Source organism: Vollenhovia emeryi, unplaced genomic scaffold, assembly GCF_000949405.1.
Source record: "Vollenhovia emeryi isolate VEMERY1.0 unplaced genomic scaffold, V.emery_V1.0 DF939172.1, whole genome shotgun sequence".
NCBI lineage: Eukaryota > Metazoa > Arthropoda > Insecta > Hymenoptera > Formicidae > Vollenhovia > Vollenhovia emeryi.
This window is the reverse complement of record NW_011967194.1, coordinates 1,005,549-1,021,221: the sequence shown is the minus strand read 5'-3', so window position 1 is coordinate 1,021,221 and position 15,673 is coordinate 1,005,549. Positions and strand designations below refer to the sequence as shown.

The 15,673-nt window shown below is 45.4% G+C and overlaps 1 protein-coding gene across 2 annotated transcripts in view; it reads right to left on the bottom strand.

Moving 5' to 3' along the window:
- Positions 1 to 11,029: 11,029 nt before the first annotated feature.
- Positions 11,030 to 15,673, bottom strand: part of LOC105563758 (dual specificity protein phosphatase 22-B) — a 14,405-nt gene continuing 9,761 nt past the window's right edge. Inside the window, exons 8-9 of one of the 2 annotated variants that reach the window (XR_001009070.1) lie at positions 12,014 to 15,603; positions 11,030 to 11,751 (exon numbers count right to left, since the gene is read on the bottom strand). Coding sequence is in view for 1 of the 2 variants with exons in the window: in XM_012015640.1 (XP_011871030.1) it covers positions 15,360 to 15,603 (244 nt within the window). In the remaining variant the exon portion in view is untranslated. Of the gene's footprint in view, positions 15,604 to 15,673 lie in introns of both variants that reach the window. The other variant, XM_012015640.1, reaches the window with a different exon arrangement.

Below are 15,673 nucleotides of genomic sequence, written 5' to 3'. Positions count from 1 at the left end.
CCCCCCCCCCTGTCGCGGCGCGGACTCTCTCTCTCTCTCTCTCTCTCTCTCTCTCGCCCCCTCCTCGAGCCGCGCCAGTAGAAAGAGGCTCGATCAGGTCCGCCGCCGCGCGACCTCACGTTCCGACTTCGCTCTGCCCACCGCCACGCCGCGCGCAGCGGTGCCTAAGAGGGATTTTGCGGGCGAAACCTCGCTACGTTATAATTGCTTCATTATGCTGGGCAAACGTACTACATTGACAAGAGAAACTGTTTATTAATCGCGCAATCCCTCTTAACGGAGCTCCCCCTCCCCCTATTTCCATCTCCGTCTCGCCGCGCAAGCCTCGATGTGCTCGGGCATTTTCTTTTTTTTTCTCTCTCTTTTATCGCTTCTTCCTTCGCTCGTCGTCGCGAGAGAACCGACGATGACACCGGAAGATCGTATCATCTTGGCCCGCAAATTACTCTCGACCGTTTCCAGCTCGAACGCGAGCTCGTATATCGCTTATAAAATACCCCCGGTCCTCCTGCGTACAAATTGTTATGACTGTCGCGCATGGACGGGACGTCAAACTGTCAGAAATGTCAAAGAAAATGTTAGCTCAGCTATCTGTAAAAACCCAATTCTATTTCGATTTGCTCTAACGAAAGATCGTGACATTTTCATTGCAACAATACGGGAAATTATGATAAACGGGGGAGGAAAAAAGAAGGGGGGAGCGTAACAGCCCTTTAACCTCGCCCGTGTTACGTTTCTCGTTCCCGGGAATAATTTCCAACGTAATTAAATAATTAGAGTACAGTTTCGCGAAGCGTTAGCCGCTCGTTTACGCCGACGTTTCTGCGGCGCGCCGCTCGCAAATGTTTTCGCCGCGGTGACTTTTCGTTAATCGATTTCGCGGGATTACGCGGGTAATCGTAGGAAGGGGGGAGGAGGAGGGAAGCATTTAGCCTCGGGAATTCCGCTTTTATTCGCACCGCCGCGCGCCTCGCCGCGCGTCCCACGATCCACTTCGCTTCGCTTCGCCTCGCCTCGCCTCGCCCCGCCTCGCTCGCGATCTTTACCGCGACAATTTAACCGCGCTCTCCTCTCCGCCGCGGACCCGCGGGAGAAGAGGGCGAGGGTCGGCCCTTTGAAGTACGTTTCCCCGATAATTTGATCGCTCCCGCGAGACGCGGGATCTTTTCTCTTCTCTCGGGTACCCCGTCGCGTCGCCTGTCCACGCGCTTCCTCCTTTTTTTCTGTCGCGATAGACACTGCTCCCCGGGAGCGGACACGGCGCGACGCGCCGGAACGCCGTCACGATGGACGCGGAATTACCGATTGACGACACGTCGCCGTATCGTTTTCACCGCGAGGTCGTGCGGCCCAGGCGACGCGAGCGAATGGAGATTTGCAATTGTGTTTGGGTGTTGAAAACTTTCCTCCGCGTCTACGACAATTCTTTGTGCGTTGACTCCCGGTACCGGCTTGAGCTTCACCACGAAATCGGAAACTGTTACGACAATCTTTGGAACGCCGTGACGACTGACGTGGAATATTACCATTGACTCTCGACGCAATTACCGATAGACACGTCGCCGTTTCGTTTTCACCGCGAGGTCGTGCGAGCCCGGCGACGCGAGCAAATGGCGCTATTACGTTACCGCGTCCTCTCAACGGGAGCTCTCTTAATGAAAGTCGGGGAAAACGTGTACGAGCCGCGTGAATGAATGTACATCGATTCGTATTCATCAGGGATTAAAAGCCGTAACGAGCCGACAAACGTCGCGAGCGCCGGAGGGCCTGAGCAGAAAGATTGTCGTATACCGTTTACGATTTCGTCGCGAGACCCGAACCGGTATCGGGAAAGTCTACGCACCAGCGATTGTCGTAGACGTGGAGGAGAGTCCTACGACGTAATCGCGTACGGCCGCACGGCCGTGATGTAAAACGGCGAAAGATCGCGTAACCAATTTCTGGGGGTAAACCGTTGTGATTGGATCTCGCCGCATTCAACCGCAACGATTCGCAGTTCGAAGGTTTGGGGGGCATATTTCTGACCGGTCGCACGAGCGCGCATCCACGCGGAATGTTGCACCCGGCATTCTTGCGTCGCGACAACAATCTTTCCGCTCGGGCCCGGACCCCCCCGTGCGTTCCCGCCGCGCGTCGCCATCGGGGCGCGAGCGCGCGCGCGGGTGTTACTCAACCTTTCGCGATGTATGCGACTTTGACGGCTATAAACGGCGGCCCCCTCCCCACCCCCTCTCCTCCCCTGGCTAACGCTATCCTCCCCTCCCCCCGCCGTGTTAAGGTCGAGCTATTTCTGCGATTGTAAGCCACTAATCCGCGGGACTTAATAAAATAATCTTCCGAGAATCGTATCTAAGCGTTTCCCACGCTCGCGTGTCCCGCGACCGTTTACCCCCCCCCCCAATCTCGATTCGAACAGAAATAATTACGCCCGCGGCCCGGGGCTCTAATGGAAAAATGTCATAACGCGATGCACCCGCGAATCGTTTTAATGCCGTTCAAGATGGCGAGGGCGGCTCGCCTGTCGCGCCTCAATAAACGCCAGACTGATTTTCCATGTTATACGGCGCGATATCGTCGAAACATAAAATATATCGTATACACCCGCGCGCACGCATGCGATAGCCTTGAATCGACGTTTGCGTGCATGCCACCCCCTCCCGACGTGTCGTTTACCGCCTGTCGCGACGCTCCAATTTTTCCCAGCGTCGCGAGCGCGCGCCGGAGTCTCTCTCTCTCTCTCTCATCCCTCGTCTCCATGAATTTCATTTAGCCAGCCCCGTAAAAGCGATCCGTACACGTCGCTCGCCCGGCTAATCCGGAAAAGTTCTCGACGCTGGAGAATTTCGCGGCGCGAGCGCGACCTTCCGTAATACGCGCGGGCTAATGTGCGCAAATTTTATTCGACGGAGTTCGCGCGGCGAACACGCGCGTACGAAGATTTATCGCGTACGTATCGACCCGGCATCGGCGCGCAACCTGGAAATTCCGCTTGCAAAATTGAAGGATCGCTTGCGTCCCCCCCTCCCCCCCTTTCTCTCGGTTTACGCCAAACAAACGCGCGAAAGGTGTTTACCCTTTACCGAACGCGCGGTGCGTTAATGTTTGCGCGAAAGAACAAATGTGCATCGATATTTATATAATAAAAAAACAACAACGACCGTTTCCGCGCGCGCTGCACCACCCGAAAATAAACAGCGCGCACCTATTTAGCTCCTCGCGGCCCAAAGCATTTCTGAAGCGCGCGAGTTTCCCCCAAATTATTTTTATGCAAAATTTATTCCGAGCGGGGAGGGGGTGGTTGTTATTCCCCGGCTCGCCACCGGAAACCGGCCTGCCGAATTAATGCGGTAACGCTTTGCCGGCAGCGGACGGAACGCAAGGCCGAGGAAAATGTTGCGATAATATCTGCATCATAAAAAAGACGGGGTGTTTTGCATAATGCCGAAAATATCGCGACGCGCGGCATACGAGTCGGACGGACGGGGTGGAGAGGAAAAGGGGAGGGGGGCGGCGTACACGCGGCGCTGGTCCCGAGCGTGAAAATTACAACGCGCGCAATCGGTGCGGCGGTGCCGGTGCCGCCGGTGCCGAGGCGACGTTAAAAACGACGGGGTATATACGGCGAGGGTTTATCTTTCGACGGCTATATATGTAAATTTCAAGGATAGATTCTACCGCGCGCGCGCGTCGATGAATTATGTATCGGCGATGCACACACGCTTCGTTAGTTTCGTATGGCGCAATTTCAAAGTGCGCCGGTCAATTTGTCGGCTCGCCATCAAAAATGTATGGCTCCCAACCCCGTTGTTGTTGCCGCGCGATGAATACGAGATTGCATTTGCGGTTTACAACAAATGACGGGCTAATTATAAATTCACACATCCCTAGAGTCGGGTAAACCGGCTTGAGCGAGCGCGCGCGGGCGCGCTCTCAACGGCGAGGGATTATGACCTCGCGTAGTGTATAATTTCGCTTTATTTATTGATCGTTTAATTATGTATCCGCGCGAGGGAGGGGGGGGGAGGGAGCGACGAGAGAGCCAGGCGATATTTAACGTTGCGCGCGTTGCCGACTGTCATCGAACCCGAAATGAAATTGCAATTGAAACTTTGGACCGGGCCGCAAATCAAAGACACCGTGCCTTCCCGGCGTAATTACCGAATATCCGGTAATTATGACACCCGGCAATTATTGGACGAGTGGACAAACGAGGGGAGAATCGGGCACGCGGCAGAGTCCGCTACAATCAACGGGGATGGAAAATACGCGGTTGTGGGAACGCGGGCGGGCGGGCGGCGGTGACGGCGGCATGCGTGCCAATATCGAGGATATTGCTATCTAATTAATCGACACAGTTAATTAACCGCGCGCGCTCGACGCGCAAAAATGTCCCCCCCGCCCCACTCGAGCGCGTACGCGAATTTTCGACTTGGACAATACCGCCAATCACACCGCGGAGAATCAATTTTGACGTTTGATCGTTAACGCTCGGCTGTTCGAGTGCGCGCGTGAATAAATGTTGCACGCTATTGTGCACGGCGTGACCGCGTGGCTGGATGCCGCGCGCGCACGCGGATAATAATTTGCGTGTAAATTGTAATTTCCCGTTATACGACGTTTAATATTAACGCATTGTGTCGCCGGCGTCGGACTCGGCGGAGGAAATTGCGAGAGGGAAAACGGCAATCTCGGCGCTCTCCGCCCGCTCAGCCCAAGACGAGCCGGTTAGCTGTAACTTTCGTCGCCGTGCAACTTGGCGGAACGTAAAGTGTAAATTTTGACGTTGCCGCGCTCACCGTCGACAGCTGTATGTGTTTTCCGCACAGTTCCCTCCATCAACTTTTCCGTCGAGCACCCGACGGAGGTATACGCGAAATAAATCCCAACGGACGCGAACGTCGAAGTGCAGCTGAGGCAGATGCGGGCGAGCAAAGCGAAAGTAGAGTAAAAGGAAGGAGCGAGAACTTTAGCGACTTAACGCTGAAAGCTTGTAGCCTCGGAAACAAGTAGCGGGAGTGTTTTATTATTTATACAGAGCGCCGCTTAATTACCGTGTCCTCGCTCTATAGTTAATTGAAACGGAACTTGAGATACAGTAAATTAGGAATGCATTCTTCCGCACCCGCGGAAAAATTTGCCGATGCTGTTACACTTGAATGCATCGTAAAATAGGATCGATATAGCGCTAATCATATTTATTATAAAGAAAGGAATATTTTTATCTTAAATGAAAAATTCTAAAATAAAATAATCCTATATATCGTCTTTGGTCGAATATTGCTGTGCCAACTTCGTGCGTTGCAAGACCGAGGGAAAAATTATTCTAAACGCAAGAATATATTAAGTTACTCTGGTCTCAATATAGTAAGTCAATCTTTTTTAATTCGACAGAGGAGAATAAGAATTATTGATTTCATTTTAATATGGTCTTATTTTTCATTCATATTTATTATAGAGAAAGGAATATTTTAATAACGTAAAGAATTATTTAACGCCAGTTCTTGATTAAACTGTAGAAAAGTTACATGACGACCAATGGCTGGCAAATTCTAATTAAAGAAATTCATTGCGAAAAATATTACCTCAGCCAGGGTGAGGTAATATTTTTTGCAATGAATTTCTTTAATTAGAAGTTGCCAGCCATTGGTCGTCATGCAATACTTCCACATAGAATATTTTAATCTTATTAAATGAAAAATTCTAAAATCTAGATTCGTCCTTTATCGAATATCGCGGTGCCAACCTCGTGCGTTGCAAGACGGAGAATAAACGCAAGAATATCTAAAGTTACTCTGGTCTCAATATAGTAAGTCAATCTTTTTTAATTCCTGTAGACGAGAATAAGAATGATTGATTTTACTTTGACATTGTCTTAGTTTTATACTAAATGAAGTTGTGCGGGGGGCAATTTCGCACAGTCGTAGAGGAAGAATCGTTATCCCGAAAGATGCTCTCTCTCTCGCGAGCAACGCTTCGATACATTCATTTGTCGATCGATAATTTTTAAGCGGCTACATCGCCCCGCTGTCGAGTTATGGTCCGATAACGATCCGGAACACCCGTAGTCGCCAAGTGGAAAGGTCAGAAATGGTATCCACGTTCCGGGCTGGCCTTCACAATCGCCTAATGCGATTCCGATCTAGAACGCATGGTTGATCACGAAGAGGAGGAAGCTCCGAGCAAAGCGTTCATTCAGCCGTGCCGTCAAATACGATCATTTGAAGGTCGTTAGCTGAAAATTACATTAACTTGTCGGGGAGAATATGCTCAAGGGGGAATCGACGCAACAATGAATGAATGAATGAACGAACGTGGGATGGTAAATAAGCAATAGTACGTAAACGATGTTTAAAGTATTATATTGCGTTCTACGTCGGCTCCGGATGCGTATGTACTTTTTCCAAATAGCATTCCCATTTTTTCGCAGATATGCAAATGGCGTTGTTATGTGGCAGGCTGCAGTTAATCGCCGGAGCTCTTTTGTATCGCGTGTAGATTATTCCCGAAGGTCCTCGTGTATCGTATCGCACTTACCGGTTATCGCCAGATCTGATTGTGGCTCGATGGAAGGGCAAAGAGAGACGGAAACTCGACGAGAGGGCAGGGGGAGGGGCACGCGCGGGCAAATTACTCGGTCGCCGAGATCGGATAATTAATGTCGTGCGACTCTGTACTACAAATATACGAAGCGCCCGTGGCGTGTGTAGCCTGCGGTGCCCCTCCCATGCGCACACGAACGTGCCGATATGCGGCGTCGCTATTCCAATGCGATAATTAACAAGGCAAATCGATCGTCCTCGCTGTCGTTTTCTCACCTTGTTACGTGTCTCGCGCGCCGAGCCGATACGCGGCTCGTCAATAGGCACGAATTCACGTCGCCGTCCACAGGGTGTCGCGTGAGGAGCGTATACACGTACGCCGATTGCCTTGGAATGCGAGATAGCGATCGCGCGTTAAAATCCAACGGCGGTATCTACCTCGGGCGTGTTGCAGGGGCGATACGATATTTTTGGAGTAATTAAGGCGCCGCGCGAACGAGCGAGGCAGGGCGGGATCGCGATAGCAATCGCGTTTGCCGCGAATAAGGACTGGATTTACAGCTCGCTACTCACCACCGTCGGTGATTGCCGTTTACTATAACAGTTAACCGGAATTCGTTTCTTACGCGATCGCGCGACGTCTCGATTAATTGGCAGACGCCAGGCTCCGTAGGTCGAGGGAACCGCGTCACCTGCGGAGCCGTCAACGTTTCCTCACGGGACACCCCGTGTAATACCTGTATAAACAGGCCATCAATCAAATGTATCAATCGATATTAACATAATTTAGTCTCGCCCCGATAGCGTATACCGGAGAGCTCGAGGGTTAACTGCAACGCTAACGGTAATCCGTGCCGCGTTATTTGTGGTGCCCGGGACCAGGAAGATTGAGCTAATTAATCACAGACTTTCCTATATCTGCATTCGACCCGTATATTTAAACAGAAAAGGTGATAGCGGGAGGCTGGGTATGGATGAGAAGCACAGAAACTGCTGATCAAATTGCCTCCCAAGTCGGGGCAAACTCATTAAAGTTAAATTAACAGAACTTTCACTAGTTATCGTGGATAGTTATCATGACAATGAAAGGAAGACGGAGGTGGGAGACTGTCGGTGGGAAGAAACGGTGGGCTCTCGCTCGCCCGGGATGGCGAAATAACTCCTCGACCACTTTCAGCGTGAGAACCAAAAACGTTTTTTTTACTCTCTCTCTCTCTCTCTCTTTTGCAGCTTACAAAAATATCACATGGGTGGCCTTAAAATAACATTACCGGTGCAACAGTAATCTCGCGATGCAACAACTTATTGTACATACTTGCCGCTGACACGTACGACGAAGGTACGAACCTCCCCGCGGTCCCCTCGTCGCGGTCGCCTAATCAGGTGGACGATCGACACTGACGTTAGAAAAATAAATATCGCGAGCCGCTAATGAATCTCTAAGTACGGGCGCGACAGCGCGCGGACGAATCGCACGATTCACTTGACGTGGTAGCGGTGTAGTAAACGATCAAGCTTGCTCGCTAACATCTACGAGCGATAACCGGCGTCCCGCGATCTCCTCGCGCGATTATGCCGGCTCGCGGGCGTCGATAATCTCCGCTTATTGCTAGAAAATCACGATTGCACATGCAACGCCGAGCCGGCGCGACGCTACGCGACGCTACGGTAATGACCAGGTGGGTAAAAGTGCTGATTGCGATTCCGGGCCCCCCCCCTGAGTAATTCAACCGGTACTTTTACGCTTAATCTACGTTAACTACACCGTGCGCTCCGCGCCGAGAGATTCGAGATACTCAAAGTGCCTGGGAATCTTTCCCGCAAAGATTTGCCGATATCTTCGCGCACGTTTAGCTGGAATAAAACAAGGTGATAAAAACCGCCTGTCGTCGCATCGATATGGGGGAGCGAAGAGATCGCTGTTTGACGAACGATCTCTCTTAACAATATATCGCGTTTGCCCGATCTCTAACGAAACGACAAAAAGGTGGAACTTTATCCGCGCAAAGTCCTCGGTCATCGCCGTTGCGTCGCATCGTCCAGCGATTCTCTTCACCGCGTTTTTCGCGCTCGCTTATCGGCCTCGACTGCGCGTTACACGTCGGGGACTTAGCTACCGTTTTAGCGATGCTTCAAATCGATAAGCTACCGATACTTGGCTCCCTCGGCATCGATACCACTTTCAATGCTCTCAGGGCGTCTCTACCTACCTACCTACGTACCTACCTACCTACCTACCTATCTACCTACGTGTGATCGTTAACATTGACGCTGTAAAAAAGTAGAACCATCTACATACGTCGCCTATAGAAAGTGCGCGGGTCCGAGTCACACTGAGCGAATATCCTCGTAGTTCTTCCAAAAATATAGCGATCACAGATTTGTATTCTCGATTCCACTCTTGGACCACTTTGTACGACTAACAAGAGCAACGGGGAAAGGACGAAGGGGGGGGGGGAGGACCGGAGGAAAATGAAAATCCCGGTGAAAAATAAATTTCCTCTGTTGAATCGGGAAGAGTCGCCTGTTCGCTCCGTGAAACCGGGACGCACGCTAAATGCATAGATTTAAATTCTTTACGGCTGATCCGTCAGTTCTCTGCTCTGAATACATCGATCTCGCGTATATCGCGACCTTAAAAAATATATATGTGTGTGTGTGTGCGTGCGTGCGTGTGTGCGCGTGTGCACGCATATATATATATATATATATATATATATGTATGTGTGTAGGTACGTGGATTTAAATGCGGATGATATGTACGAACGCATCCTCGATCGCCCTCACTCGCGCCCGATCGGCGCTGATTCAGCGCTAAGATGCAGCGACCTGATTGCGGGCTAATTACGCGCGTTTTTACGAGGAAATATTAAACGAACGCGACAATACGGGTGAGTTTACGGCCGTTCCGTCGATATCTCACGTCGGAGATAGGCTTGACACTAAAGCCCAGACACGTGGCGCAGCTGTTTCGCGGATGCGATCTCAACGGCAAACACCGTTGCGACATTAAACTCGGAATTACCCCATTTTCCATGGCATACCATTTTCTCGTAAAACGAAAACTCGTACCCGATTCTGCGTTCACGGAGAAGCACGTAATAATGTTCACGTTATGCCAATTTTTGTTTTTTCAACGGTTTACGCAGGACGATTAAAGCATATTCTCTGCCCTTTGTCCTCTGACTCACAAACGGAGTTGCATTTAATTATTTGTCTTGTATGTGGATGCAGAAATTATTTAACGTTCATTTTATTGTTAGATATGAGAGGATCTTAACTCGAGGTACTGTGCGATCACTTTTACTTCTAATTACTTTGTCCGTAATATATACAGAGTGTCCCATTTTTCACTATGTTTATCATATAATATTTTAACAGCGCGTTTTTTGTGGAAATTAGAGTAAAAAAGTCCTAAAATGTCAGAATCGCATTGATATTAATCAGTCGTCTGTTGTTCGGTTGATTTTTACCACTCAGCATTGATAAATACATAGCGATTTAATTAGATAACGTAATCTACAATAAATCCAACTGGTCGCACATAAAATCTATTCTTAAATCGTTTTTCTTTTCGAAGATAATATCAAGTATGATTTTTATCCAAGATATAAAAATCGTACTTGCATAAAGCTTGTATGTTTGAGAACCAATCACTCTTGTCACGTCCATCGTTTTCCATTTATTTGATACGACGTATCAATATTTCCAATAGTTTTCCAAATGAAATTTTTGTGCTAATACAATGTTGATATTGCATTGCCCATTTAAATATTGATTTTAATACTTTTACAAAAGTTATATTAAAAAAAATTGTTTTTAACTTTTAAAATAGACAACTTATTAAATATTAATAAATGTTTCTTCTTGATACATTATCAAAATGTTAGTAGAATTATTTAACATCTGTTACATTAGAAATAACTTAAAAATAATGCATTTTATATCGACAAGTAACCGAGTAATTTCGAAATGATCTGCATAAAAAGTTTTATTCCGCGACGAAATAATTATTGGATTTCACGTCTTTCTGTTTTATTTCAATATAACGTCAATATATCAATATGGATGAGCAGACTATTGAAAGATTAAGATCAAATTGGCGTATTGTAAGAACATGTACAATTAATAACTATTAACGCCGTTTCTTTAAATAAATTAATTAAAATCTGTCATTTGATTATAACATACTTGCTATTCTTTTGTCATACATTAAAACATTTTCGAGCATTTCCTTCTTTCATAAACTTATATAACAATACTACTATATATTATTTATATTTAACTCCGAATAAAATAGGGAAATCAAATGCACACCTCAAATTATATTTTAAAGATATTGTGGGAAGGGAAAACAAGAGAAAATACATTAACCCAGATAAATATTAATGACTTTTTCTTTATAGCCGTACATAAATTTATTTCTATTATACACACGCGTGTATGCATTTATATATAACACAATATTTGTAATTACAGAAATAATTGTACATAATGTATACATACACGTACACACATATATAATTAAAAAGAAATTTTGTTCCATCCTGATTATCCACGAAACAACACTACAAGAAAGAAAGAAAATTAGTTTTATATTCCAAACACTTTTAATCAATATTTCATTTATAATAATTTTACCTACCTTTTGTCCTTACGTTTCAAAAGAGACTCTTGTTTATCATTAAACTCGAAAACTTGGAAAATTTAATTATATTTATACGAGAATTATTTTCGATGTTCTGAAAAGTAACTACAGCATTATTTGTCATTTTTTTGATCAAACTCTTGTTCTGTAAAACGTTTATTAACCGTAATGTTTCCAATCTCTTTTTTTATTTACACGAATATAAAATTTCCTAAAAGTTGCAAGTGGTTTACATGTTACTTAGTAATTAATATTCTGCTATGTAGTATGACACCGAAATGAGCCAGTAAATGACCGAAGCAGTCAATAATACGTCAACAACAATAGGTCCTATGAGTTTTGTATGTATGCATTCTTGAATGCATAATAGATCGATGGACCGTTACACATTTGCCACAATTAAATATTTGTGTGTATTAATCTGCCCTAGCCGATCCATTGCAAAACAATAAATCTGTTGTGTCTGTTCGAAATATTCACGGATCCATTACCAGATTAAAATAAAAAGTAATTTGAGACTTACCGATATACAATGCACAAGCGGCGTAATAACAATAAATTGATCTGCAAAATAGACATATAAACTTCAAATTACAGCGGCGTCTAAAGTAACGCGAATTTCGAAAAATAATTATTATACACACTTCGCTTATTATAACTTTTTCAATTGGATCTTTAATAATTAGACAACTGTCGAAAATGTTTTCCCAAGCGTAAGGCTTTATGTTTTATAAATAAGAGTCTCCCTTCTAATTCCTATATATAGATTGAAATAAACAAGGCAAACAAATGGAAATAATTGATTAATTCCGCAAATAAAACTCACCCGTCAGATGTTTAACCGCCGCTCGATGCCTGCAAGGCCTTCTCCCTTTCTCTTATTTCTTCGTTGTCGCTTCTTCGTCGACACTCACACAACTTTAACTCACGAAGATACGGTTAATTACAATCGCGCGCGCGACTAATCACCGGAATATAACGACCGTACGGCACTTAAGACGGCAGTTCTAACATTAACCGTAAGCGACGTGTATTTTATTACATCCCGGCGAAAGAACAATGCGAGGAAAGGACCCGCTGCAGTACTAAAGATATCGCTTTTAGTTACACTTTCGTACTTTGAACAACGCATAGTCTATGCGCGCGTTGTAGGGCAATTAATATTTTGAATGATAAATAAATGTACCAATCACGTTGGATAATAAACAATCAAAATTCTGCACGCGCAATTCGCAAAGCACACGTATTATTAATGATGGTCGATACATCGCGGCTTTCTGTTGAATTACTCGAATCGGCGATTTGTATACCGTTGTATTGTGTACCAGGGATGTAATAATCTGGCGATTCGCGTTCTCAATACAAAAATAATAGTTAAATTAGATCCAAATCGGCGAATTCACCGCTCGATGTATTCGAATCAATGCGTTATTAGTGAAATAATTATTGCCCGTAAACACCGAGACAATTTATGAGTTCGATTCTTTATCGCCTCGATTTCTACTATAAATGTATAAATCGCTGAACAGATAAATATGTATTCGCTTCAATAGATAGCTGTCGCTTATGGATCGGTAATCGTGCAGAAGTTAATCGCGACTTTGTATCATTTATAGAAAACAAGTCGCGTAGCTGACGCCTTCCGGCAATCGTCGCGATTTCGTATTTCGAGAAGTAACGCGACGGCACGCAATATCGAGCGTCATAAACAAAATTATTCTCCGTTCCAATATATTTAAATAAAATAAATAGTAAACATTTAATTCCTTGCAAAATGTAAGTGTCTCATACAGGTATAACATTTATACATACATGAGAAATTAAAGGTAGAATCAGCTGAGCAGTAAAAATTAATATCACGTGAAAATGAGTAATAGATGACAGATCAATACAGTCTGCAGTCAAGCGTGCGAACGTTGCACGGTACCATTAGTCAACCTGGCTTATAACTCGAAAATTATTGCGACCTTGACATTTTAATACTAAGATTTTCTATTCTCCGGAATATACGCGATTAAATCATTTTACGGTGATAATAGGACACTCTATATACACATTACAATATTACTTTGTAAAATATTGCTTTCTCGCCAGTTATTTCGTATAGATACAACTGCAAACCCATCTTCATCTAATTAAATCAAATTTGTATTTGACGTAGTCTAGTGATCTATAAAGTTTGCTCCTAGCATTAAACAATAATTTGCGCGTCTAATTACTCTTTCTTCTTTAATATACCTATAGTGTAGTAAAGTTAATTTTTATATCTTTCAATTAAAAAAATATCTTACGAATTTGTTAGCCCTCCGTAGGAATGTCTGTAGAGCTTCTACAGAATATTTATGGATTCAGCTTGGTTCGCGAATAGCACGAGTGTTTCTTTAGAAAATGTACGCGAATAATGGCGCGTTTGATATGATCGGCTGGTCTGACGATTGCTCGCACATCGAATAATCCCGTCGCGACGCATAGCTTCCCACGTGTACGCGAAACGTGTGCGTGGCAACGATTGAAAAACGATCTACGTTGCTTTATCGTGCACACTAGTAACACTGAGGGGGATCGAAGCGACGTTATCTTAAATCTCGACATATTCGTAAACGACTGGTGCTCGTGCTGGCGAGACAACAACAACAGTTTTGCCTAATGCCTACTACGCGACTCGTATATAATAATATAATTGCGATCACCGGCGCGCTTATAAAATTCTCTGAAAGCCCTTCGCGCAACAATGTACGTGTATGTTTCCAACATGCGTGTATGTATATGTATGTGTGTGTGTGTATATATTTTTTCTCTTCAACAACTTGTGATAAAACAGTGCGATCTCGCTAGAAAGCCAACAATCACATGGACGGTTGCGAACGAAATCAATGGAACAGGTTTGCGGAACGAAGATCCCTCATTTCCTACGAGCGTGGTCGCGCAAAACCGTTCGGTCCTTCATAGGATGAGTTTTGAACCGCGCGTGGATCCGGAAGCAAATCGATATTCTGCATATTCTCATTCTTTCAACACGTCACGACTCGCCTGCATTCTTACACACGCATACGCACGCGCATACGTACACACACACACACACACGCGCGCGCGCGTAAATTCTATCGGAAAATATTCTTCGACGCCTCACCACTTTGCGCGATCAATTTCAAAACTATCAAGCTACATTTGAGCGCTCGATTCTATGTATTTTCCTTTTCTAAATTAATCCTTTGGGAACGCTGTTGTATGTATTGCATAATTGCCGCTTTGAGCAATATTCTTTTTCACAACCAATGATTAATTGGTAACGATTCGCGCATTATCTCCGAGGGAACAATTGCACGCGGGGATCGTTAACGAGGGCATTATTAGTGCGATTGAACGGCGCTGTAAAAAGCGCGAAATAACCGGTCGCACTTAATTGCACGCAATTATCGTTGTAACCGATAAAGCCCCAAAGGATTAATACCATGTCCCGAATGTGTCAATCTTTCCAATTTACTACCTCACCTCACACATCGATCCGTTGCGCGAGAGTACTAATTCAACCTCGTGATATATTTAAATGACAGATTGTCAGTATCCGTCGACGCCGTTATTTCTCCGTGAGAGAATCTAATTAGGACGAAGATCATCTAATCGTGGGGCGCGAAATTAAAACGCAAAGTGTTTCCGACACGTAAGAATCCTATCGTTTTCCCATCCCATTCGCGGTAAAAGCACTTTCTCGCTTAGTATAAGCAACAACTTGTAACAACTTGTATAAGTCAATATCACCAACAATTTCCAACAATGCGTTACTTACGCGCATTCGATGTATCAACGTTTCCCTCGTCGGTCCGACGAGTTCGACTCGATCCGATACATATCATCTTGCAGGATCACATTAGATCGTTATTTATCTCTTATGCGTTCTACTAAATATCCCGAATGTCCCAAATGTAAAGAAACATTCGCAGGCACGTCTTTATATAATTCATAAATACCTTTCCTTTCTCTTTTACCGGAAATTCCTTCCCGCGAGTCATCCGAACGAGCATCCAATGCCGAAAAATGATAGCAAATTGATAATCTAATCTGCCGACAGTGAAGAGCGTATAATGTTGGTGGTAAGATTCTCGAGCGGTTCGCTGATCTCCTTCGGTTCGTTATTCCATCAGGCTCGACAGAGAACCGCGCGAGTCTCGATGCTACGTCATTGTCGAAGGATGGGATTCCGGTGGTACCGGCAGTTGCGGCGTTTGTCTATTCGAGAGCCGTCTCGGCCAGCGTTGCGGCGAGACCGGCGGCGTCGGTCTCGGCGTGTTTGGCGCGGAACCAGCTGTCAATCGCCAATTGCTACTGGAGAATGCGCTCGACCTGCCCACGGCGGAGAGACTGGTGTTGCTGCTGCTGCAAGCCACTGCCGCCGAAAGGTCCACCCTCGACACAGCCCTGTGAGATTAACGTTAGTCACTTTAATAACTTTCAGAAAATTTTCACTTCTCGAAAAATTTGCAGCCTC